The sequence below is a fragment of the Liolophura sinensis genome, chromosome 8 (genome assembly GCF_032854445.1).
Source record: "Liolophura sinensis isolate JHLJ2023 chromosome 8, CUHK_Ljap_v2, whole genome shotgun sequence".
Taxonomy (NCBI): domain Eukaryota; kingdom Metazoa; phylum Mollusca; class Polyplacophora; order Chitonida; family Chitonidae; genus Liolophura; species Liolophura sinensis.
In genome coordinates this window covers 4,673,447-4,701,027 of record NC_088302.1, presented here as the reverse complement: position 1 = coordinate 4,701,027, position 27,581 = coordinate 4,673,447, and the positions used below count along the sequence as shown (strand labels likewise).

General features: G+C 38.8%; 1 protein-coding gene across 3 annotated transcripts in view; it reads right to left on the bottom strand.

Moving 5' to 3' along the window:
- LOC135472596 (SH2 domain-containing adapter protein F-like) overlaps window positions 1-27,561 on the bottom strand; it is a 44,256-nt gene extending 16,695 nt beyond the window's left edge. Inside the window, exons 1-2 of one of the 3 annotated variants that reach the window (XM_064752165.1) lie at window positions 26,668-27,561; window positions 5,769-5,898 (exon numbers count right to left, since the gene is read on the bottom strand). In XM_064752165.1, coding sequence (XP_064608235.1) covers window positions 5,769-5,898; window positions 26,668-26,952 — 415 coding nt within the window. In that variant the 5' untranslated portion in view covers window positions 26,953-27,561. Of the gene's footprint in view, window positions 1-5,768; window positions 5,899-6,843; window positions 7,076-12,518; window positions 12,598-26,667 lie in introns of those variants that run through there. The other 2 variants (XM_064752167.1, XM_064752166.1) reach the window with 2 other exon arrangements.
- Window positions 27,562-27,581: the final 20 nt, after the last annotated feature.

Here is a 27,581-nt window from a genome sequence, read left to right as displayed (position 1 = left end):
TGCACTTCAGTAGAACACCTTTCGTATTCCTATATATGTATAGAAATCTACACAAAACAAGACCATGTATCAAGGAATTATTCATCTGACACAGATACAGTGTACATTTATGTCTGGGTATGTGTCAGAGGTGATTAAGATAATCATGAGTGAATGACACGTATGCAGATGTTGACTGTATATCTCTGTAAATAGACAGTGCAAAATGGTGACAAATACATGTAATTATGTAACCTTTGTGGGATACATTAAACACAGTGCAGATGTGTCATGAACAATAACCCATGTTGTATCTTATCTAGATGGAAACAAGGCAATGACCCGACCACAACCACATTTATGACAGCTTACATGTATATAGATGGAAACAAGGCAATGACCCAACCACAACCACATTTATGACAGCTTACATGTATATAGATCGAAGCAAGGCAATGACCCAACCACACTCATATTTATTACAGCTTACATGTCTCTAGATGGGAACAACACAATGACCCAACCACAACCACATTTATGACAGCTTACATGTATATAGATGGAAACAAGGCAATGACCCAACCACAACCACATTTATGACAGCTTACATGTATATAGATCGAAGCAAGACAATGACCCAACCACAATCATATTTATTACAGCTTACATGTCTCTAGATGGAAACAAGGCAATGACCCAACCACAACCACATTTATGACAGCTTACATGTCTCTAGATGGAAACAAGGCAATGACCCGACCACAACCACATTTATGACAGCTTACATGTCTCTAGATGGAAACAAGGCAATGACCCAACCACAACCACATATATGACAGCTTACATGTATATAGATGGAAACAAGGCAATGACCCAACCACAACCACATTTATGACAGCTTACATGTATATAGATGGAAACAAGGCAATGACCCAACCACAACCACATTTATGACAGCTTACATGTATATAGATGGAAACAAGGCAATGACCCAACCACAACCACATTTATGACAGCTTACATGTATATAGATCGAAGCAAGACAATGACCCAACCACAATCATATTTATTACAGCTTACATGTCTCTAGATGGGAACAACACAATGACCCAACCACAACCACATTTATTACAGCTTACATGCACATTGTATCTAGATGGTGAGAAGGCAATGACCCAAAGGCAACCACATTTATTATGGTTTATATGTACCTAGGTGGGAGGAAGGCACTACTTGTTACAGAGTATATATATTTGTCTTTTTATGAATTAACTAAATGCTGCTCAAATTCTCCAAGCCAAGATGTCACATTTATCTAAACCTCTCAAAATCTCATCACCATTTTACTCCATGTGAACGCAAAGTTCTGTGTTTGAAATTTCAATTTATCTTCCTTGATCATTTCTCTGAATTCTCACCTGCCAGCATGACTACACTACAAGGAAATGCTGGTTAACCTTTTCTGTTTCCCTTTCAAGTGGGGACCTCTTCATGATGAGACAGAAACAATATCTATAATCAGTGTTTGAAGAAATACATCTTATAACGTTTGCCCTTTGGTATGTGAGTCACTGGCGCACAAACAAAGCTAGCCACAACAAAGACAACGTATAAATGTCCCTACTCACAGCAATCAAACACGCCTGCTTGAAAACAGCTGTCCACCATCTAACAAACATCCTCTTGTTCTTCTAATCAATTCTTGTCATATTCATTCTTTACCCAATACAAAAAATGGTTTCAAACAGATCCGATTTGTTCTCATGTCTACAATAGTTACACTGTTTTACGGAAAAAATTCAACCAATGCTACATCAACTTTGTATAAATTTACTCAGAGCCTACAAAGCCATTAAATTGCACACAAAAGCAGCCATCCAAATTTCATGTCTAACCAAGCAATTAAAGTTCAAAGAACAAAAGCATACCAGTTAACACATAACATACGTGTTATGACTAGGGACATAGCATTAAGGCCACTTACCAGATGTTCTAGCACACTTTGCAAACTGTTTCTTGGCAGTCTATAGCGACATATGAACTAGCAGAGTATGTTCTCAACAGGATCTATTTGCTTGGACCAGTATGCACAAAATGCAGAGCCTGTTTATGAAGTACACAGGATAACAGGCATGACAACATAATGAGCCATGTCAAGCAACCGGGTAGTCATTCACTGGCACCTACAAGTCACATGTACAACTCAATCTATAAGCAAACAGGATATACAGGTGATATGTTCACATAAACAACAGTAGTGTTTATAATTTTTAAGACAGCCAATCATATGCTGTAGATGTGGCAGAGGGCTGGGTGTTTACACGAGGTCACACTAGTACCAACTTCCTCTCTACAGGTGAAGTAATGATAAACCTTTGTATGAGATGGAAGTACAAGAATAACACACTGGTACTTGCATGATGACTTCCAGAAACAAATGCAGACGTAAATTTCACAAACTGAGACTATCAGCGAACCAAAACAACTGATGCCTGTAGGTCAGCATCCCCCACAAAAATAATATAACAACAAATTCTGCAACATTGTACGCAATGTATAGCGAAGTCATCATATCATCAGAAATATCTGCCAAGTCAAGGAGGGATGGTAGCATTGATGCAACTGTATTAACTTACTGGAAAATTAACATAATTTCAATATTATATTAGTGACTGTCACTACGTAAAAGTCATCTTGACAAACATTAGTGCAATCATTCTTCATTACACACTCTGACTGAGGCTTGATTTGGAATTTCAGTTTGTTTCAATCACTTATGACTGATGAATTCTACAGCAATTTAGTTTTAAATGTGGAGCATTTTACAAACTGCAAACTGAATAACAGATGAGCAGGTAATAATAGATGAGCAGCTCATTACAGATGAGCAGGTAATAACAGATGAGCAGGTCATTACAGATGAGCAGGTAATAACAGATGAGCAGGTAATCAGGTCATTACAGATGAGCAGGTAATAATAGATGAGAAATAACAGATGAGCAGGTAATAACAGATGAGCAGGTCATTACAGATGAGCAATAACAGATGGACAGGTCATTACATATGAGCAATAACAGATGAGCAGGTCATTACAGATGAGCAATAACAGATGGACAGGTCATTACATATGAGCAATAACAGATGAGCAGGTAATAACAGATGAGCAGGTAATCAGGTCATTACAGGTGAGCATGTAATAATAGATGAGCAATAACAGATGAGCAGGTAATAATAGATGAGAAATAACAGATGAGCAGGTAATAACAGATGAGCAGGTCATTACAGATGAGCAATAACAGATGGACAGGTCATTACATATGAGCAATAACAGATGAGCAGGTCATTACAGATGAGCAATAACAGATGAGCAGGTAATTCTCATAAAAACTTTCTGTGACATTTGGTTGAATAATTGGTGTTAATGCCACATTACCTACACATTTGAATGAGCTCCCACAAACCTTTTGGGCAGTGTACACTAATCACCGGCCATTACCATCATCCCAAGGGTACAAAATGTACATGTATGTTACATTTCCTTTATTTAGATCTTAAAATTAAGGTCAAAGGAATGCTTAAGGATCAATATGGACATAATTTCTCATCTCCTATTCAATTCATCCACAAATGATTCATTTATTTATTTAATTACTGGCGCTCTATGCTGTACTCAAGAATATTTTCCAGCATTTTGCTAGGCGGAAACCAGGCAGAGCACCAGGGAAACCCATGATCATCCATGTGGGTGACTGGCAGACCTTCCCATGTACGACCAGAGGAGTCAGTCCTTGGGGTTTAACGTCGTACTCAACAATTTTTCAGTCATATGGCGATGAAGGAATCCTTAGGGTGTATGTAATGTGCCTCCTTGTTGCACCGCTCTTTTTTCTAGTGGTGCTTCAATGAGACGTCTTACCGGAGGTAAGTAAGCCACCCCGCCCGAGCCATTATACTGATACGGGTCAACCAGTCATTTCACTATACCCTTCATGCTGAACACCAAGCAAAGAAGTTACAACTTCCTCTTTTACAGTCGTAGGTGTGACTTGACCCAAGATTGATCCTGGATCTATCGCTCCCGAAGTGGACGCTCTACCAAATGCGTTATCCGGGCCAGATGACCTGGACCTTAATTCATAGCAACTGCACTGATGAGAGCCTCCTGAGTCATTGTGCTGCGCTAGCACATTAACCACTCGGCCAAAAATAAGTTACATGTACACATGCATGTAGTGTGAACTTCTAAGAACTCAAACTGAAAACAAAAAAATCCCAGAAAAAAAAGAATTCCCTATCTGCCAACCTGATTATTTTTCAAAAGCAACATGCCGTGTAATTTGTAAACTTCGACTTATGGCATCCAACAACACAACAAGATCAAATTTACATGCATTACCGGTATACCCAGTACCAGTATAATGTATTTCACATTATTTGGTAAAATTTGGTAGACAAAAATGCACTTTTGAAGAACAAAATGACTCAACTCTTAAGATTAAGAAATTAATCAATGCTCACAAAATTCTACAGTTGCCCTACAAGGTGGATAAATCCATCAGAATCAAACAAAATGTTGATTTTTTTTTTTGATTTTTTCTAAGACAGTTGAAAATGGGAAATATTGAAGAGGATATCTGAATTAAAAGTATTATCCACAATGGCAGCTGTTCAACTTTACTGTAGATATTCCCCTGTATTCATACTCATATGATTGAGTGATTGATTAATTGTTGTGTAATGCCATTATACTCATGAATTGAGTGATTGATTAATTGTTGTGTAATGCCATTATACTCATGAATTGAGTGATTGATTAATTGTTGTGTAATGCCATTACACTCATGAATTGAGTGATTGATTAATTGTTGTGTAATGCCATTACACTCATGAATTGAGTGATTGATTAATTGTTGTGTAATGCCATTATACTCATGAATTGAGTGATTGATTAATTGTTGTGTAATGCCATTATACTCATGAATTGAGTGATTGATTAATTGTTATGTAATGCCATTATACTCATGAATTGAGTGATTGATTAATTGTTGTGTAATGCCATTATACTCATGAATTGAGTGATTGATTAATTGTTATGTAATGCCATTATACTCATGAATTGAGTGATTGATTAATTGTTGTGTAATGCCATTATACTCATGAATTGAGTGATTGATTAATTGTTGTGTAATGCCATTATACTCATGAATTGAGTGATTGATTAATTGTTGTGTAATGCCATTATACTCATGAATTGAGTGATTGATTAATTGTTGTGTAATGCCATTATACTCATGAATTTCTGATACCGGTACAGTGGAAATCAAGAAGACATGAGTTTGATTTTTGTTTGTCACACTCAAGAGTTTTTCACCATGGCAGCCAGTATGGATGGAGAACACCTAGTATCCAAAATAAACAAGCACCCTTTGGCCATTTACTGACAAACTCTTCCTTATCTGACATCTAAAGGTGGAGAGCAAGTAGCCTCCATCTAAAGGTGGAGAGCAAGCAGCCTCCATCTAAAGGTGGAGAGCAAGCAGACCCCATCAAACTTCAAGTAAAACTATATCAAAGAGCACAGCCAACTGCTTTCCTTGCCAGGTCTCTGGACATACCCCCAAACACACACACACACACACACACACCACCACCAACCAAAACCAACCCCTGTTTTTTGGGGAGATAGACTGAGAACAACTGATTTCTCACCTTCATGTATTGCAATGTGTGTGTCATCATGCAATCAATTATTTAACATTTGTTCTATGGAATAACAGGAGAATTCTCACCTTCTAAAAGTTTGCGGCTCTCATACGGCTCTGAGTAGTCCTCATCGCTAGGGGTTGACGGAGGCACGCTCTTCAGGTTGGCCGGTAACAACGCGTCCACAGGCTGCGTGTACTCTCCAATCACTATGTTCTGTAACCAAAAAAAAAAAAATGAAGAAATAAAACATTACTGAGATACACAGTTTATACACATATCAAATATGACAAATAATTTATAAATGACTTCTGGTGAAAGGCAATTATCTTCAACCAACTTCATGTAAAATCGCTTACCAGTTAATGGCCATACATGAGCTGTGAAATCTTTCTGCCACAATGGCTCTCAGAACGTGCAGGGAATCAAAGCTTTGTGCAGCTTTATGTATGAGGGAATCAAAGCTTTGTGCAGCTTTATGTACTAGGGGATCAAAGCTTAGTACAGCTTTATGTATGAGGGAATCAAAGCTTTGTGCAGCTTCATGTAATAGGGAATCAAAAGCTTTGTGCAGCTTTATGTATGAGGGAATCAAAGCTTTGTACAGCTTTATGTATGAGGGGATCACAGCTTTGTGCAGCTTTATGTATGAGGGAATCAAAGCTTTGTGCAGCTTTATGTATGAGGGAATCAAAGCTTTGTGCAGCTTTATGTATGAGGGAATCAAAGCTTTGTGCAGCTTTATGTATGAGGGAATCAAAGCTTTGTGTATGAGGGAATCAAAGCTTTGTGCAGCTTCATGTATGAGGGAATCAAAGCTTTGTGTATGAGGGAATCAAAGCTTTGTGTAGCCTTATATATGAGGGAATCAAACCTTTGTGCAGCTTTATGTATGAGGGAATCAAAGCTTTATGTATGAGGGAATCAAAGCTTTGTACAGCTTTATGTACGAGGGAATCAAAGCTTTGTACAGCTTTATGTACGAGGGAATCAAACCTTTGTGCAGCTTTATGTATGAGGGAATCAAAGCTTTATGTATGAGGGAATCAAAGCTTTGTACAGCTTTATGAATTAGTCAATGGTGTCATAGCATACCACGTTAAATTGCCATTTCAATTATTGTAAATAACACCTGTACCATCAAAATAACGCGTAACTTACCTGTCTACACCCTGGCCTAACAAGACCATCTCTCAGACTGGTATATGTACATATCATACACACAGTTCACAGGGAATGAAACACAACAGTGTCAAACAAGGAGCTTGACATACTTATGAAAGTTCAGACTGTCTCACACTCAGCACGTTTGGAAGATTTACAGTGAATGAATAGATCAGTTTTATGATCAGTAATGCCTTAAGCCATAAACAAGGTTGTTATCCTGTTTCAGTTACAAAGGCAGTCTTATGTGTGTAGGAAGACACAGATATTGCTCACTGTGCTTTAGAGCAGTTTTCTCATTTGTCCTCTGGTTACCCTATGTGTAACACGGTAGTTGTGAAAGGATTAATTCTTCCTGGTATAATGTGTTTACATGTTTACTGGCTAAACTGGTACAAGTCCTCTTAGAAAGTAGGTCTGTGTTGATATTACGCAATCTTGCATCCAGGTTAAACCAATCACACAAAAAGCGGTAACATGAAATGAAGTCTAAACATCAAGTAATTTTGTGAGTTATTCTCTGAAACGGTACACGTAAATCAATGTTCAATGAAGATACAAGCACTATACTATTTGACATTTACAACTAGACAGCTGCAAGAAAGAACACTCAGATCTAATCATAAACCCACACACACATTAAAGAGTTACTTTGCACCTGGTGAGTGAGTGAGTGAAAGCTTGGGGTTTAACGTCGCACTTAACTTTTCAGTCATATGATGACGAAGGAATCCTTAGAGTGCATGTAATGTGCCTCCTCCTTGTAGGACGGATTTCCACCGCTCTTTTATCTAGTGGTGCTTCACTGAGACACCTTACCGATCGCAAGTAAGCCGCCCTGCCCGAGCCATTATACTGATACGGGTCAACCAGTCGTTGCACTATCCCTTTCATGCTGAACGTCAAGCGAGGAAGCTACAACTTCCTCTTTTAAGGTCTTAGGTGTCACTTGACCCAGGATTGGCCCTTGATATACCGCTCCCGAAGCGGACGCTCTACCAGCTGTGCTATCGGGGCCAGTAGTTTGCACGTGGTCTATGCCTGAGTAATTGCATACAGGTGTATGCTGTTGTGCAAGCAGTAATCAGTGCCGAAGAGATCATCGCTTAGTCTCTACACTGTGTCTCTCCTATAATTTTAGTTTTGAGAGCCATTTTTTTTTAATTGAGTAGACAAGCCTTTACCAAGTCTCCACAATGTGTAATCAACATCTCCTCACACACATGTTCGCTATCATTACCTTCTTCCTGACACATGGCATTTCCAAATACAATGAGTAATCTCTGGCTTCACACAGCACACCTGTCAGACAAGTCCACATTGGCACACTTACCACTTGCACCTACACTAATTTGCATGATCCTGTACTGGATTTACATATCTGTACATCATGTATTATCATATTTAGAACATTACATCACTACAGAATACCAAAATAACAGACAGACATGACCACTCAGTTACAGCATACTGACACCAGACAGGACACCCCACCCATTTACAGGGTACTGACACCAGAGAGGACATCCAACCCAGTCACAGCATACTGACACCAGATAGGACACCCGGCCAGTCACAGCATACTGATGCCAGACAGGACACCCCACGCGATCACAGCGTACTGACACAGACAGGGCACCCCACCCAATCACAGCATACTGATGCCAGATAGGACACCCCGCCCAGTCACAGCATACTGACACCAGACAGGACACCCCACCCAGTCCCAGCATACTGACACCAGACAGGACACTCCGACCAGTCACAGCATACTGACACCAGACAGGACACCCCACCCATTTACAGGGTACTGACACCAGAGAGGACATCCAACCCAGTCACAGCATACTGACACCAGATAGGACACCCCGCCCAGTCACAGCATACTGATGCCAGACAGGACACCTCACCCAGTCAGAGCATACTGATGCCAGACAGGACACCTCACCCAGTCAAACATACTGACACCAGACAGGACACTCCGCCCAGTGACAGCATACTGATGCCAGACAGGACACCTCACCCAGTTAAACATACTGACACCAAACCGGACATCTCACCCAGTCACAGCATACTGACACTAAACAGGACACCCCGCCCAGTGACAGCATACTGACACCAAACCGGACATCTCAGCCAGTCACAGCATACTGACACTAAACAGGACACCCCGCCCAGTGACAGCATACTGATGCCAGACAGGACACCTCACCCAGTCAAACATACTGACACCAAACAGGACATCTCACCCATTTACAGCATACTGACACCAGACAGGACATCCCGCCCAGTGACAGCATACTGATGCCAGACAGGACACCTCACCCAGTCAAACATACTGACACCAGACCGGACATCTCACCCAGTCACAGCATACTGACACCAAACAGGACACTCCGCCCAGTGACAGCATACTGATGCCAGACAGGACACCTCACCCAGGCAAATATACTGACACCAAACAGGACATCTCACCCAGTTACAGAATTCTGACACCAGACAGGACACCCTGCCCAGTGACACCATACTGATGCCAGACATGACATCTCACCCAGTCAAACATAATGACACCAAACAGGACATCTCACCCAGTCACAGCATACTGACACCAGACAGGACACCCTGCTCAGTCACAGCATACTGTGATGAAGCCAGTCAAAATGCTTGAAATGACAATCCGCACACTCACAGTGTTATGTGCACTATAAAAGCTTGTCCATATGTTCTTTTCTCAAATTTAAGAGACAATAGATGAACATATGGCCATAAGAGCAATCTCAAAAGAGGAGAAAACCATAGCTTTAACTGTCTGAAAAATGTATGGATTAGTGGAAAGAGGCACTTGTCTTTCAGTCAATAGTAAGAGGCACTTGTCTTTCAATCGCTTTGTCTCACATTGATGGCACGGGTTGAATCAAAGACTTGGGCAAGGAATTTGTAAATTGCCCTATTCTTGCTGCTTGTTGAGCCTTGTTAAGTTTTGCCGAAGATCACTTGTCTTCCACCAATATGGTGTGCACATCTGTATTACATCTTGGAAAGTTTGACAGTAGCTTACCGAAGGTCTGCAGTTTACTTCCAATTCCTTCATACATAAAACTGACCACCACCGTAAAAGTGAAAAATTCTTGAGTACGGCATTAAAACAGGTAAATAAAAACAAACAAACAAAGAATTCCTGTGCATAAAGGACAATGTTCACAATGCCATTCAAAGCACATAATTATTTTAGGGAGGGAGAACATTCCAAATCTGGGATTTTCCAGACTAAAAATTCACAGTTTCCAGGCTACTGGGATTAAATATTCTACACTCGTGTAAGCTTGGAGCAATGTAAAATAACTTTCACATCCACTCATCAGTGCATTGAAGTAGATTCCTGAAGAGAGTATCACCATACCAAGTAACCAAGAGCTTGGGTTGGTTGTGTAAATAATTTCATAGCTTTCCCAAACCCAGCTAGAAAAGGACCAGATTTTCCAGGCTTTTCAAGGCCCCACATGAACCTTGATGGGAGAAGCCATATCGTGAAAAAGTTATCCTGATGGGACAAACTTTTTAATGCTTTGGTATAAAATCAAATGCATTAAACATCAAACATGGTAAAAACAACAAAAAGTTTGCTATCTCCGGAGAGTCAATATACATGTAACTGCATGGCAAAAACAGATCTCAAGTGAGTGACACACATGGGCATGAGTACACAGAGATGTCATATCAAGAAATGAGTGTGATTTTATTATTGTTTATATGTACATATGCAGACAAGCAGAAAACAAAACATCACCTTACAATAAGATTCTCATACACCCAGGAGAAAATCCTTGGTTGTTTGGCTGCCTTAACATTCATCCAGCAGACATGTTTAACTTTGCATCTTGCCTGATTCTCCTTGTTTACAGAAGATATAATTTACTTCTTTTACAGTTAAATAACACTTAAGTTGTGAATTATTCAAAACACAAGCATTCACAAACATTTAAATAAGAAAAAAAAACACCTTCCCATTCAAAACAAAAGATTTTAACAATGAAATGGGGAAAAATACAGTAGAAAGATTATCAAAGCTTTATGGCTCTGAACTTTTTATGTGTGTGATTTTTGTACTGCACTGTACCTGTACATGTGGATCAAAGAGCTGAATGTTCATTAAGCAATCACATGTAATTAATATGATAGGAGGGCATAATTAAGCTTGAGATAAGGAGCATTAAAATAGAACAGGCATTCAGATATACATTTATTCATTCCTACACTGATGAAGAGCTCAAGTGTGACAGCTTATAAATACATGCAGCTTTAATACAGCCGAAGCGTGTACGTTTCTGTTGATGAAGATCTGATAACTATAGCTTACAATCATATAATTAAGATTAATGGCATTATTACGTGACACATTAAATTTAAAATTAGAAATATCCTCCACCACAAAAGAAACGAAGGTCTCAGTCAGAATGTGAAGTACAGGTGTGTACATGTATATTTATCATGCACATGTGAGATCAGGTGAATGGTAATCACTCTCTATTCAAGACATGATTAAATCATCAACCAAATCATACTCGCCAAATAAATACACACACCTTGTAAATATACAAGAGTAGTACATGTACATTCATGCTGACATCTGTTTGCATTTTACTTTACAGGTGTTTAATGCCATACCAAAGAATATTTCATGTATATGACGGCAGCAAGGATTATAATCAGATAAAATCAGGAAATCCACGACCTGAATAGCTGGCTTTAAACTCACACCGATTGCATTGGTAAGAGGCTTCTGGGTTAATGTGCTGCGCTAACGTGCCACCGCTAGCACATGAACTAGCTTGTTTAACTCTACTGCATTTTACCAATCATCACTATCTAACACCAATTATCCCATTGTGTGACTACAGTGGCTTTCCACATACTTTCTGTGGACATAAACTGTGGCAAATACGAGTTATACATTCCATAATAACCATTCAGCAACAGTGTGGAGTTGGATACTTGTAGACTGTAAGCCTGTATCTAACCCATTACCAGTAGCTTATTAGGGTGCACAAAATCTGAAATAATCAGGTATCCCTTTGGTAGCCCCGATTTCTTTCAGACACATGTAGAACAACAAGATTTGCAGTAATGATCTGCATTCATTATCTAATTTTCTTCACTTACTGAAATTTTCAGTTTTCCAAACAGATCCATGTATCTGATCATTCATGACAGTCACTACAGCTACATTCAAGAAAATGTCTGTTTTTATGCTTCAGATTATCATTTCATTTCTAAGTGTCCCTATACTGTTCACTGACTACCATCAAATTTATTTGTTTGATGGATGTTTCACATCGCACTCAAGAAGATTTGCCAAGCAAGGTAACATGGATGAACCTCTGCAATTGCTGCAAAAATCTGGCAGCCTGTTGGGCAGCATGCTGTCAATTTCTAGTAGCCTAGAAAATCTGTCCCAGGATGTCAGGCTAACGATTTTGCGCGCCCTGCTTATGTACACAGTGCATCATAACCAACCTTTTGTCTGTAACTTGTAATATATGTACCTCAAAAGAAAATAAATGAACACAGGAAGATATAAAAATATCAATATACAAAACAAATACACAAGCCGCGTTCAAAACTACTGGCAATGTTTTTACACAGTTACTTTCAAATTGTTTTTAAAACATTACCTTTGCTAGCCTTGAGTTGACCATCATCTTTAGATGAAGTGTGGACCTAGTCCTTTGGTGACTCAATATCAAAGGTCTATTCCTGACAAGTGTACACTGTGGTTGTATATGTATCAAAGACAAGACACATGACAAAATGGAAAACTGATACCACCAACTACCCTCCCCACCCCCAACCTTCCTGTAACCCTACATGAGCCAGTACCCTGTGACAATCACTCCACCACGCCAGCCAATCAAATACATAAAAACTGGAAACTCACCTGCACAATAAACTTGCGTTACTGACCCACACAAAGACCAACATTCTTGCCTACACACCTGAATCACCCTTGCTATTCGTCATCACTCACACACACCTATGCGCTAACTGATGCCCACAAAGTTTTTCTTCAGAGTGTCGAGACAAACCAACCTATTTTAGAGCTCAGATTGCTGCCCTGGGGGCAATTCCCCACATGATTTCAGTCGCCCAGAATATCACACGCCATCTATTTTTGGTGGATTTAATGCTTGATCTCACTCCATGTGGACTAGTACTAGCAGGATTGCAGCCACATACTACATACCGACGTAATTTAAGTCACTAAAGCTAACAGTGCTTCATTAATATTCCTGAATTGTCATGCATATGGGTTACAAAATAATCCTGCCTGCTTGATCTGACACAGAGACAGGTACAATTTCTTATTGGAGAATGAATTAAGCCATTCATGTATATAATTAGCACAGGTAAGTAATTATCAAGCACGACAGCCACAAGGTGGGATAGCCTTCACAGGATTTTATCAGGAGCTGAGAGGAGTATGTTAGTTTCTGTGTCAGAAACTGTACCCAGAATTTCACAACATCAGCATACTCTGCCCGCACTACAACAGGACAGAAATCTCAATAAAGGTAAAAAGCTTCACCCCCCACTATTTGTAACAGGAAGCACATATATGCACTCTAAACACTCAAACCCTGAGCATTCACTGACTCAACTCCATTACTGTAAGTCTGTAGCACGTTGAGCAGCCTTTATCGCCACACTGTTAAAACATTTTCTTACTTTACTTTTCACTCTGTGGAGGCACATGTACCAAAGTGCATTAATTCTGCAGCAGGTAGGTTTACTTCATTTCCAGACTACTGCATTTTCTAAATAGGGTAAAGGGACATGAAATGAGATACAAAAAGCATGGATTGCTTTCCTTATTTATAATGAACATGTGGTAAAAATGCAACACTTGTCTTGAAGCATTATCCAGAAACAGAAACATGCTTTCTTTATGCCTTTTTTCTGACACCATGTTGTATAAGAACATATTAAATGATGTTCTCAACCTTTTAGCATGTTTAAACCCTTATGTTCTTTTTCATTTAGACTTAATTTTTTTTTTTTAATTTCTGTTTTTTTGAATGTGAGATTCTGAGGTGTGTTACAACAGAGGAGTTTTGAGGCTAAAACAGTCCTCCTGTGTAATCATATGACTTGTGAAAAATGTTAGGCAACCTATGTTGACATTAATTTACCCATCACTTACGATCTTACGGTGTTCCACAGCCACAAAAGACACCTCTTCTTAACAAACTTCTTAAGTTTACAGACATTTAGCTCCTTAATATTTGCCACTGTCTCCCCGAAATAACATTTTGCGAAATGTTTTTCAGACGCCCATGTACTTTATAGTAAATGTGACCCTGAAATAGTTGCCTGACATTTAAGACAAATGATACAGTAGGTCATTTTTCCTGTTAAACAATACAAGAGTTCGAACTTGAAACTCTATTAATACTCCCTTCACCCTTTACACTCCAGGGGCATGTTCTACAAAGCTGTCGCAAAGTTGCCTCAAGCACATTTACCATGGTGACGTATCTATTCACTGAATGTTGTCATGGAAATTGCGCCTGCGACTGCTGTGTAGAACGCGCCCCTGAACTGAAATCCAGGCAAGCTATTTACACACATGTTGTACTTGAATTTAATGGTTAATTCTGAATGCGAAATAAAAACCAATACATCCCACAGTTCTGCCAGATGTAAATATATCGTATTTATCACAACTTAATCTCTATTAATTCACACTATTACACCCGAAGAACCAGGCCAATGCCAACTAAATGTATACAAACATGCAGCTGTATATACTACCTTATATCCGATTCACAGATGTCAGCCCACTGTGTCGTGCAAGAGTTGTTTCCCCTTATTTAACATTTTCATCAGCTCTCAACATTCCTCTTACGAAGTGATCTTCATTACTCATTTCAAATTTACACACTGTAGTAGTGAGGTGAAGATACAAGTTTTCAACCACTGACACAAAAGCCAGGTTGTCATGAGCTACATGTAGGAAGGGGGGGCATAAATTAACCTGGAGAAAATTGGGCCAGGTAAGTCTCTGCATCTCATTCATATTCCACAGTAATAGCTCTATCAAAACTTCAACTAGAATGCACCAACAAAATAATACGTCCATGTGTATGTATATCTATGTAAACATAAGAACAAGACAGTATGTCTACAGAGTAAAAACCAAATCATATATTATTCGATGTCCACATGGGAAAACATTCACAAGTTTCAGGTAAAGAAAGCTAAAATGTAAAGGAAGGTTCATCGTACAGACAACTGAAAACTACGCTTAAAAATACTTTCATTTATTTTTTCACATTTTTTTAAGGATGTTGAAAGGCATTCAAATATGTGAATAGTAGGGTGGGTTTTATGAGCCATATTGACAATATCTAGGAACTCTGACGTCACATCACCTCTTTTCCTGATGTTCACCAGAAGGAAGGAATTTTGGGGAATCTTTTATCAGTAATCTTTTACTCACGGGTAAAAAGGGTTATTCCAACATTCAATGTCGCGATTAGAGTTGGAAAAATTTCCTGTGACGTCAGAGTTCCTAGATTCTGCTAGTATAGTCAATAAAACACACCTTACAGTTCAAATGTTTGAACACCTTTAACTCTCTTCATAAATATCTAACAAAAGACATGAAAGTACCAGTATATTTATGCAAAGCTTTAAGAGGTATATTCAGTAATTTGAATTTTAGAGGTCTTTCCTCTAATTCAGTGGAATTTGGAAATGACCCAGCAACGTTCAAACGGATTGGGGTCAGTTTAGTGGGAGTAAAATTTTAAGTTTAATTTTTAATTAAGATGTTCAATTTGTAAATAATGTTACATTTAATCCATTTTAGTCAAGTTCAAATTTAGAAATGGTTGGCCAATCAAATATAAATAGTTTGGTCTGATCATTTTCCATTCAGATCAACTTCACCAATTGTAGGCCCATTCAGGGTCATATTCACAAATGGTAAGCAGGACCTAATCTAGATTAATTCACAATCCTATGTCAGGATGCTGCCCTTCCAAAAACCAATGAAAAAATGTCTTGTTTAAACAAAATATTCCAAAATTAGCCCCCTCAACTTTTTAACGTGGAATAAAAAAAAAAAAAAAAGAGTACCTGCCATGCAACACCTGGAGGTAGATTAGGGCTGGTATCAAGGTCAGTCAGGGTGAACCTTTCAGATGATACATGTATGCCTATGTTTTACTCAGGCCCCAATTTAGAAATGGTAAGCTTAAACCATTTGTACCAATTTAACAAATGGTGTAAGTTCAATCAGATTCAACTTTATAATGGTATTTTCGACCAGGTTCAACTTAACGAAAAGCAAGTCCAACAATATTGTTTCCATAGAAGTTCAGCAATCAATAATTAAGTCTGCATATTTGTAACATTTGTTTTCCTACGATTCGCATATTCTAATAGACCATCAGTTTTTAATAACTATTTGCATATGATTTATCAGGATATCAAATGGAGTTCCTTCCACGTCTCTGGAATGATTTGCCAACAATATATTATCACTAAATGTTTCGATGAGGTCACTTCCAGTTGAATAAATCTTGTCTCCTTTCACTGGGGTAGTACTAAAAGAGTGATGCCTTTCTGTCTCTAAGATCATTTATAAAAGATATAAAATCACTTTCAGTTTTGATATCACTTCTGGATAATACCATGACCAAGTTACATGCTTGTAATCCGTATACCACGCTGTATCTAAAACAATATTATTCTACTCAAATATATGAATTTTTAATTTGACCTGTTTTTCAACATAATAGGTTCAGAGCACTTCTAAGAAAGTCTATCTAGGGGTAGACAACAAGCTTTCCATCAAAACTTTGCAGAGGTCTAACAAATGATATGTGACATTACTCAATAGTGTTACTCACCATGACGTCAGAATTGGTAACATGCTAATCTGACAAGCAACACAATACATCGCACTGCACAGCTGCAAGTCTTCCAGGTACAAAGCACCGGCTAAGACATGTCTATGAATTGTTCCATTTTATCCTACTGTAATTCTTCCCTTTTCTAGCCTTTTCACATGTTTGCAAGGTGTTCTTTCAAGCATATTCTGAAGGCATTAGCCTGTGTTGACTGATAAAATTACACTTGTTGTCAATGTGAAGTCCTGAAAATGACCAGTCCAACCAATGTAGTTTTCTGTCTCCTAAATCCACACAAAAGCTTGCATAAATTACACTAAAGTAGCTCTATCACATACGAAAAGGTTGCAAAATTAGGATAGTCCCTTGTGTCGCAAAGTGGAAAAAAACTGTTTTTGAGTAAGATCGTAATTAACTATGCTGGACTAAAGGACTGGATGTGTCATAATCCTTGTACATTTGCCTTTTCTGACATTTATCTAAGTGCCAAAACTTATGAGAAAATTGTCCTGATATTGCTATGAAATTGTTTTAAAGCCTACTGGTCTAAAGTGCTCAACTTTTTCACAAAAAGGGAGACAAATCAAATGGTAGTCCTGTTAACAAGAGGCCACTTGTAACAAGAGGCCACATGTAACAAGAGGCCACATGTAACACTAATTACCTGTACCCTAATTCGTCAACATTTTCAGTGTTATATATGCATATTTATGATATGTTTTGGTGAGGCCAAAATTACAATCTTGTTGGTTTGATGTTACAAGCCCTTAATAACAAAAGAGGGTACGTAGGTCAGCTATGAAGTCAGCAGTTGCTTTCACCTCCTGTACAGAGGGGGTCAGCATGTGAAAATATAACCAACATCGTGTCCAGCTGATACTTTTGATGTGAAGCGGAGCCTGGTGACCAGATTCTTTTCAGACCAACAATTTTCAAAGCTAGTAAAATAAATCTATGCTCAGAAATCTGTTTCCATTTGACTAAATTTCCTATTTTAATTAAGCTTTGGGAAGGCTCAAACATTTATTCTGTCCTCAATACAGCATTCAATGCACATGTCTGTCTAAAAGTATGATGCATGTAAGCACCCAAGTGAGCCTCAGATCAGATTACCAGCTCTGACCTTATTTACACTGTCCAAAATAATAATACATCAAGAAGAATAGAGCCAAAATCAGGTTGTGTTACATGAAGATTAAAGGATGAGACATATCATCTTTGTCCTTGTATGTAAACTTCCCTGCATCCATTTACAACATCCACTTCACAACAATGTATCAATAAACAGGTACATTTTCTAGCCAAGTTTTCTTGGCATCTGGCAGAGGTGATGTCAAGGACTCTTTCAGAATCCATACCAATAAATTCCCAGCTACCTGATACCTAGCATAGAAAAGGTATCCCCACACCTGAATGGCCTCTCTTAAAATGTTGGGATCTCCCGAAGGGTATTTTTTCTTGCCAACAGAAGGGGCTCAAGTGGGGGCATCTGACACTGTGAAATCAGAGTAACACAACAGTGGATGCCAATTTAAATTTAAGCTGGGAATGGAGCCAATTTAAATGTTGGAGATTCTTTGATAACATATGCTTAAAACAAAACTTTTGGACTGGTTACAGCAGATATTATGGTGTAAGGTCTCAATTTGTCACCATGGTTATACCAGTCCATGACTGAATTAATTCAATTTACAAAAAATATACTAGGGGATCTACACAAGTAGGCTACACATAGAGCCTCAGCTTGAGCGACCTGCCCTTGGAGGCACAAGGGATAGGCCTCTGTCCACATTTCGTCAGTGTTTGTGGAAATACCATGGCTATAACCAGAACCACACAATTCTCAGCAATTATATTTCACCAGGTGTGTTTTTAAGGTATAGCGTGGCAATATTTTGGCATCACAGAGAATTCTACATTTTGCCATCATATGACACTGATATCTACGATGTATACAAAATTTCCTTGAACATTTAACAATGATTATCTCACAAAATGAGCAATTAATTTGAAATCTGGACACCCTATGGAAACACAAGGACACAAGTCATCAGTTCAGAACAGTATACGTCCTCCAAGAAATTTACAGGTATCCCAATGGATACAGGTGAAAACGCTCTATAGGCATCTTGATCAATGGGTATTGGATGCTACACACACTTCAAAGTGCTATAAGGCCGACTTTGCTCAACAGCATGAGAGGAAATTTTATATCTCGGAAGAGCGCCTGTCACCTGGAAATAGAGTGACGTTTAAAATGATAGGCAAAAATACCCTAAGTATTTAAAGGAAATAAAACAAAAAATTTGTCACCTGTAAAAATAAGAAAAAGAAAAAATTTTGGTCAGGGCCTCTCTGAAGGGTCAGTTGTGTAACATCAAACATATAACATTTTAATTTTCACCTGACAAAACTACATTGGTTGGACTGGCCAATTTCAGGACTTCAGATTATGCTTGAAAAAAAACCTTGCAAACCTGCGAAAAGGTTGAAGAATTACAGAATAAATTATGCATGAACATATGAGCAATTTAACAGTATGACTTAACCTAGTGATATCAATACATGGTGATGTTGACATGAACACACATCAGACAATATAGCTACATGTTTGTCTTAAAACTAGTGGAATTATTAAACAGGGCTTGAAATGACATGTAACACTGATCTGCCAGTACAAGGCCAATTAAAATTAGGTCAGGTGAGAAGAGTTAAACAAATATCAGTCTGACTGGCACGTTACATGTGGTACTGCAGGAATTTTCAACAGTCAAGCACATTCTGACTGCATTAATATGCGTAGACTGAGAAAATTACACTTTCTGTGAAGCCTTGAAATTGGCCAATCAAATCAACATAGTCTTGTCTTCAAAAGCAACTTAAAAATGTGCATAAACTGCAATGAAAATACCTCGTTCGTGTGACGAATTAGGGTGTATAAAAATGCAATATAAACAAACCTATCTTTGAAAAATACCATCATAAATCCCCCAAGCCTTGCGAAGGTGGCCCCTTCTGATCTTTGGTAACACCCTCCCGCTCAGCCAGAGCACAAAAGCCATTAAACCAGACAAAATCCATCAGATGTTTCAAAACTCCACAAACCTTATCCATGTCTGGTTGGAGGACCGTCTTCTGAGAATCTGGTTAGATCCAGGTAAAAGTACAAATGTGTAGTTGTGTGTGTTTCCTTATGGGCGAGCTATTACACTTTTTCTACACCATCCTCAAGAACTGACTTCTATCTGAATTAATGCTCACTGTCAAGTTTCCTGTTGAGTTTATATATACATCCACATGTATACAGATTGTATTTCACCTAAAGTTTACCGTTAAACAAGTGACACATATTACTCCACTCTGATTCATTCTTCCACCATACAGGCCTATATAGGAGCCTTTTGTAAATTATTATCAGAAAATGTTAAGTATTGGCATCTAAGGTGTCATTTTAAAGTCTTTTTTGATATCAAACTTTAGGTGAAATACAGTATGTAAATACATGTATATAGAGTATCATGTGCATAAAGCATGTTGGACACAACTGACTGCCTGTGTACAGGGAAATACCAAATCACCTCCGTATGGCCAATCATACTAGATTCCTAGTTTCCCAGTCACCACCCACTTCATTTTACTCACCGCATCTCAATTCATTATTTTGTTTTTTGCCAGAAATTGTCATACATGGTGAGATTAGCATAAAAGATAGCTAAAATACCGATAACGATAATGATAAACTTAGATTTGATAGCAAAGCTACCAAAGAGTTCACCTGTAGGAGGCACATCAGCTCAATACATAAAATACTGAAATCCTGAATCATAACTTATGGTAATTAATATGCAAACAAAGCATAGGGGTCATTGTGTTTTATATGCATGTAAAAGCTCAGGTTAATACATGCTGTACTTTTCAAGATACAACCCCTAACATTTTGTTTAACTTTGATTCTAATACACAATACAGGAATTTGGTAATTTACAGTACATGTACTTACTATGTACACACTTATCAACGATGGAATATCCCCCTCATGTTATAGCGTTCTACCTACATGTATGTGCAAACCCTGAGCTCAATACATGTAGTACTTTTTGAGACAACACCACTAACATTCTGTCTAATATCGATTCTACACAAAGTCAGGAATTCAGTAATTTACAGTATTAAATATGTCCATGCCGAATTAACAATGGAATATTCATCGTGTTATTGTGAGTGAGTGAGTGAGTGAGTAAGTGCTTAGGATTTATGGTCGTACTTAACAATTTTTCAGTCATATGACAACAAAGGAATCCTTACAGTGCATGTGCGTGTAATATGCCTCCTTGTTTCAGGACAGATTTCCACCACTCATTTATCTAGTGCTGCTTTACTGAGACGACTTACCAATGGCAAGTAAGCCGCCCTACCCGAGCCATTATACTGATACGGGTTGCACTGTCCCCTTAATGCTGCACGCCAAGCGAGGAAGCTACAGCTTCTTCTTTTAAGGTCTAAGTGTGACCCGGCCCAGGATTGACCCTGGATCTACCGCTCCCGTAGCAGATGCTCTACCGACTGTGTCATTGGGGCCAGTCGTCGTGTTACTATGCTTAATATGTGTGCAAACCCTGATATCAACCCCTGCAACACTTTTTCAGATACCACCCCTAACATTTTGTTTAACAATCCTTATCCTATTATTGGGCATCGAAGCCGAAAGGGCATGATATGACATCTGCTACCAATGACACTTTATTTCTTGGTTCCCCATAAGAGTATAGGAAAATTAGTGCAGGTGGTGGAAAGATTTTCATTGGCTCCCACCACCAGCACTACGTTCCCCAAATACTCTTACGGGGAACGCAAAAATAAAGTTAATTTGTACAGGGGAGCTAATGAAAATTTTCCCACCACCAGGACTAAGTTTCCAAAATACTGTTATGGGGAAGCAAGAAATCAAGTGTCAGTGGCCTCAAACATTAATGATAATATGCATCCCAGCAATGGCATAATGCATTGAAAATTGATATAAAAAATGAGGAAGTTAAGGTAAAACCCAGCTGGATTTTTTTTTTTTTTTTTGTCCATTTGTACACGAAACCGAAAGTTAACTTCCTATTTTGTATATTTTTAGCATCCTGATTGCAGTATGCTTAAACTAAAACTACATGTAGTTTACCTAAAACCAATACTGAGTATTTCCGTGTGGGATTAGTACAGACTGGCACACTTCCCAGGGAGCATGCTTCCTGATAGTCTGTTTGGAGAAGAGAAGCTGACGTTTCCCAACGTGAGAGCCTGGAGAACACAGCAATTCGTATGAAATATGCGTGAAATGACATGGAAAACAGCACGGAAGAAGATTGCAAAAAAGGTGTGTTAGATCATTTTTTATGTTTATTTATTTATTTGATAGGTGTTTTACGTCGTACTCAAGAATATTTCACTTATACGACGGCGGCCAGCATTATGGCGGCCAGCTTTATGTAAGTGAGACCTTCGTGAACATATCGATTCATCACTGAATACATTACTGATTACATCAATTTAGGAGCAAGCAAAATTAGCCCAAAAGTCCAAACATATGTGCGTATCTTAATCTATAATCCATTGTGCTAATCTGAATTATCTGATCAACATCACGTGTAAAATTAAGAGCTTACTAAGTTGTTAAGAATGTCTGGGTCAAGGCCCCACCCACAACTGACCACGGTGTCTGCCATCTAGTCTTGTTCCAAACAATAGCAGGAGACAGTCAAACTATTGCCATATTGTAATTTTGGGGGTTTTGCTTTCTGTGTTTTTCGTTTATTTAATTTCATTTAATGTTGAACATATAAATCGGACTACTGCATACACCTGAATAGTGAAGTTCTGCTGGAGTAAGGTTCTGTCCCAAGGCACATGCACACACAGCCTACAGGGATAAACATGTTAAGTATGTGTATATGATGAATAGATATCATTACATGAAACGGTTTAGAACACAACACAGGGGGCCAACTGTGAAGCAGATTTTTCATTAGTCTAGATTTAAACAAGGATGCAGATTCTACCCTGCTGTTAAGTCATGGGCCGTGTGCAAGTATGCATATTAAACTGAGATGTCCTTATAAACAACAGCGAGTGTGTCACGCAACACACCTACCATTACCTTTACCTTCCAAAGTAATATGATTTGGTACTGTTTATGTTTACAAATAAAAGAATTTGAATTTGTTTCCTTGTCAGATTTGCTTTTGTGATTTACATAAAGGTGAACTATCGGAATTTCCTTCAGTGATAAGTGTTATTTCGCACAGTTTGTAGAGATCACTTCTGTTTTTGCATTTTTGGTAGTTTACACCCAGGCGCCATGACATGGAAAAAGAAACATTTGTTTCAAGACATTCCAATCTGAGCTCAGTGGTATGATGTCATAATACATGTACAGCAAACTGTTACATTCCTACAAGTATGTTGTGCAACAAGGCCTTGACATCATACATATGCAGCTGTGAAGTACATGTACCTGCTAGCACTAAGCGATTATAGCTAGAATCTATTATAGATCCTACAGAGTTTACAGTTGATTGCAAAACCAATTTATGCCGCTTTCACAAAGTAACTGTATGGCGATTGTAATATTTTGAAGTTACAATCACAATCATACAACAAATTTTACATAAAGGTGGCCTGGGTAAATGGACCAATCAATTTTCGTGCCTTCATTTTCAAAGAGTTCCACATCATAATGATTCGGCAGCTAGCAACAAGAACATGTGAAAAAATGTTCGTAACATCTTTTTAAGACAATTACAATGCACTTTTTTCCAAACCGAGTCGAAAAGTACTAACAGTTTATCTCAGGCCAGTATTTGCGCTTAACATTAATTTTGGGGCGAATATTTACAACAGGGTCAACTGGATTTTAATTTTTGATGGTAACTCACAACGATCGTAGCTTATAGACCCTTCGTTCAAGACGGTCCCTAAGCTAGGGATGCAATCGTGATCTTAGTGACTTAAAATCATCTTAGGCTTAGAATTCCTTTGTGCAAGCAGCTCCAGGTCAACTGCAATGGCCTAGCTTGTCAATGATTGGTCTAAAATGTATGACCTCTGCAGAGGCAGTGAAAGAGAACGGCAAAAAGCAGAAAAAAGCCACATGAAAAATGCCGTTTTTGTCTCATTTTCTTCATTTTTGTTGGGTAAAATAGAATTAACACCCTCGTCTTGGTGCTTGTTGTGTGACCCAATACCTTGGAACCTTGTTTCATACTCAGTCAAATTTGATGTTTGTCAATGTTTGTCTCTTGGTTTGTGGAGAGTATTTAATGCATTCATTTATATACATTACGACACAAGTGTATTTCTTTTATGGAAGTCACGCTGATGTCATTGGTCAGACTTGTGGTCGTTAAAATGGTATATTCCTCCGGGAGTAAGCAATAGGACCACCTACTGAACAACTACAAGTAAAGTTTGACAAGTTTATCATAGGAGTGCTACAGTCACACTGGACATGTGGGCAGGGAACAGATAAAAAGTGATGCCATCCATGAAAAACTTTGTTAGGTCTAAGCTGTCCTATTTGTTTTTTTGTTGTTTTTTTTTTTACTTTTTCAATTTTGTTTCCAATTTTGTAAAAAAGGTTAAAAAACTTCTATCCAAAGCCCCCCCCCCCCCCCCCCCGAAAAAAAAAAAAACAGTAGGGAGTAACCTTTAATGAGATGTTGGCCAGGTTTTGCCCAACAACCATACTCTGATGGATGCCTGATATTTCCACAGTGTTATATCACACACTTCACACTGTTATTACATAGGTGGGTACAATGGCCTTTTAGCCACACTTTGTTTTGTATTACCAGTAATCACAGATCCATATAAATTACCAATAATAAATTGATCACTGCCCCTGCCGTGAAGTTCAAACACAGTACTACCACACATAGTAGTACTACTGCATTTTGAACCATTATTACAATTATTATTACAACCATTATTACAATTGTTACAATTTCTCATGCTGCCCAAGGGTATCAGCAAATGTAGACAGCAGGGATGTTACATGGTGCATTGGGTAATAGCAGATGTAAATTTCAGAGCCCGTATTGAAGATGTATAATGATCAAATCCAATTTAAGTACACACACATACAAGTACAAGCAAACCAGATGAGTATCTCAAAGACATTCTTTTGCCCAGAATTCCATAGTGCTTTCAGCCTTGCCTCAATCACATCGGGATGTAGATCTATACAAAACTGAAGCCCTCCTATTTTGTAATGCTGACAGACAGAGAGTGGAAGCGAACAAAACTGGGCAGGTAACTAAACTGTTTAGTCAGGGATCAGAATCTTAGCTCAACATTACAGGGAGAAAGTAACCTTCGTCCTTGGCCTACTGTTCAATAAAACATGGCCACATCTAGAAAAACATTATAGGCTCTGATCCCAAAATTTAATGGTGACATTGTGACTGTGCATTGAAGAAATCTTTATTAATGCAACTCAAAAGGATGCTTTTTCTGTGCTTTTAAGTCTGTGAGTGAAAAAAATTAATGTGAAAATTTAGCTTTTTATTGGTAAAAACATCATACTTTGTTTAATTCACTTGTTAGTTTTAGTATAGCCTGTTTAGTTTGGGAGGTCAACAGTGCGGGTGCCCAAACGTTTTCCAGAACCAGTGTGACTCTAGATATGTTATGGCCCTCTAAAAACGCCCATTTTCAATAATGCTATGTCTTGTGCCACCTTTGAAGGTTGAGATGTACAGTAACACCTTAAATATACTGCTAATATATCTGCTCAATGAGATGTACCCATCCCATTTCTCTCCAACTGTAACTTGTCGTGGAACATGTCCTTGATTTGGACTCGTCTAAAGCTTTTCAATTTCTTTAGCTTTCATTGCGTACATGTAGCTCTCCGTCTACCAGCTGCAGTTCTGTCTCTAATGACAATGGTGTCATCTTGTAACAGGTCAGTCTCAATATTGACATACATGTAAGTATAATGCTGCCTCACTAAATTAACACGTCAAAGATTCCAGATTTAATAACTGAGCCATTTACAACATACTAACACCATTCTGCCATGCACCTGCCCTATTTACTTAAAAAACGCTGAGTGCCAAGCGAGGTAGATGACAAGAACGTCAGTTTTAATGTTTTAAACTCAGATATCTGATCCCCCTTATCTACTTCATAGACTGCACATGAATTCTACCCATTCAGAGAGAGTGGTTCATATAGCAAGGGCCAGCATGGCTGAGCACCTCCACAGGTTCTGTTAATACATGTAACATGGTAGAGAGGTTTACAAGGATCCATTATAATTTGCCATGACATTTTGGAACAAACATGACAAATTCAGTGTACATGCATCATTTCTGTGCCAACGTGACCTATCAGAAAAAGTATGACATTTCAGTGCTAACGTGACATTTCAGTTTAAATTTGACATTTCAGCAGAAATCCAACATTTTAGAAATTTGCTTAATTGAATGTTTTATATCTGCATCATAGCTATTCATATGAAACAAAACTATTGTCTATTCTAACAGCTGATTATACATTGTCAAACCCATATTATATACCCCAATGCTACAGAACCATGTACACCTATAACCATGTATTAGTGACCAGTCCATTCATAAAAAACAAAAGCTGTCACAAAAATGTCATGAAAATGTTACATTTTCAGGATGTCACATCCTGAATTGCTGCAACACCCTGAGTGCAGAGATGCTAAGCTGAGACTTGCATCGTGCTTTTTTCTTAAAAACTTAAAGGGTTTGATCTCACAACAGGGTTTGACCTCATATCCTCTTACAATTGACTGAGGTGCCCATCTGCTGACAGGTGTCAATTTTCCCTTGTCTAATCACCCACATCCCCCCTCACCCACACAGGCAGCCACTCAGACACTCATACCCACCTCGTCATCATCCAAGTCGTGGTCAGGGGAAGTCTTTGCTGGTGGGGTGGGGTGCGGGGTACCCTGTCTAGAGGAATGGGACTTTATCCTTGGGGGGCTGCGCCCAATCTTGACAGCCACATCTATGTCCTTATATTGCGACTCCTCTTCCACGTCTTCACCCCCTGCGGCCGCATGTCCGTGTCCCCCGTCCCCAGCCATGGGGGGAGGGGTCGGGGAGCCATCAGAGGAAGAAGTTCGCGCTGCAATACGGCGGGTGATTTTCTCCAGAAAATGACTAGCCATAGTTCACTAGTTTAATCCCACTGGCACCTCATTATCTTCAAAGGACACAGTCTCTTTGAGAAAAGATGACAGTTGGCCGGACAACCAACATATCATCAGCACTAGTTTTCCACCGTAATATATACGTGACCACGAGATTCGATCCACGCGCAGACCTGTCAAAAGTCAGAATAAAAAGTAGCCTGCACGGTCTGGAAGCAAATCCTTTGACATCTTTCCCTTGACTAGAAAGGTCCTGCTCCCTGGGGCAGAGGGAAGCCGGCTAAATTTGGCAGGTGATGCCGTGTGGTGGGTACGGGAAGATAAACAGCATATAGATCGGCAGACTCATTGAGAGCTAAACAGCTGATAACAGTGAATGGAAAAACAGGCGACCATCAAGCTGTCGGGCCTCAGCTCCCGCCCTCTGTCCGCTCCAGCTCACAGCCATGTCTGTGCACTAGCGACAAGGGACACACGCATTAACAACATCAACATCTCTTTGATGACCAAGAGTACGCCTTACGTCTACAAACAACCCCGAAACTGTCGCAACGTCGGCGTAAAATCACGAGTCCAGCGACATTTTCGATATGGATTGTCCATTGTTCACTCCTCTCACAGGAAGTCGGATGATACCAAAGAACGAT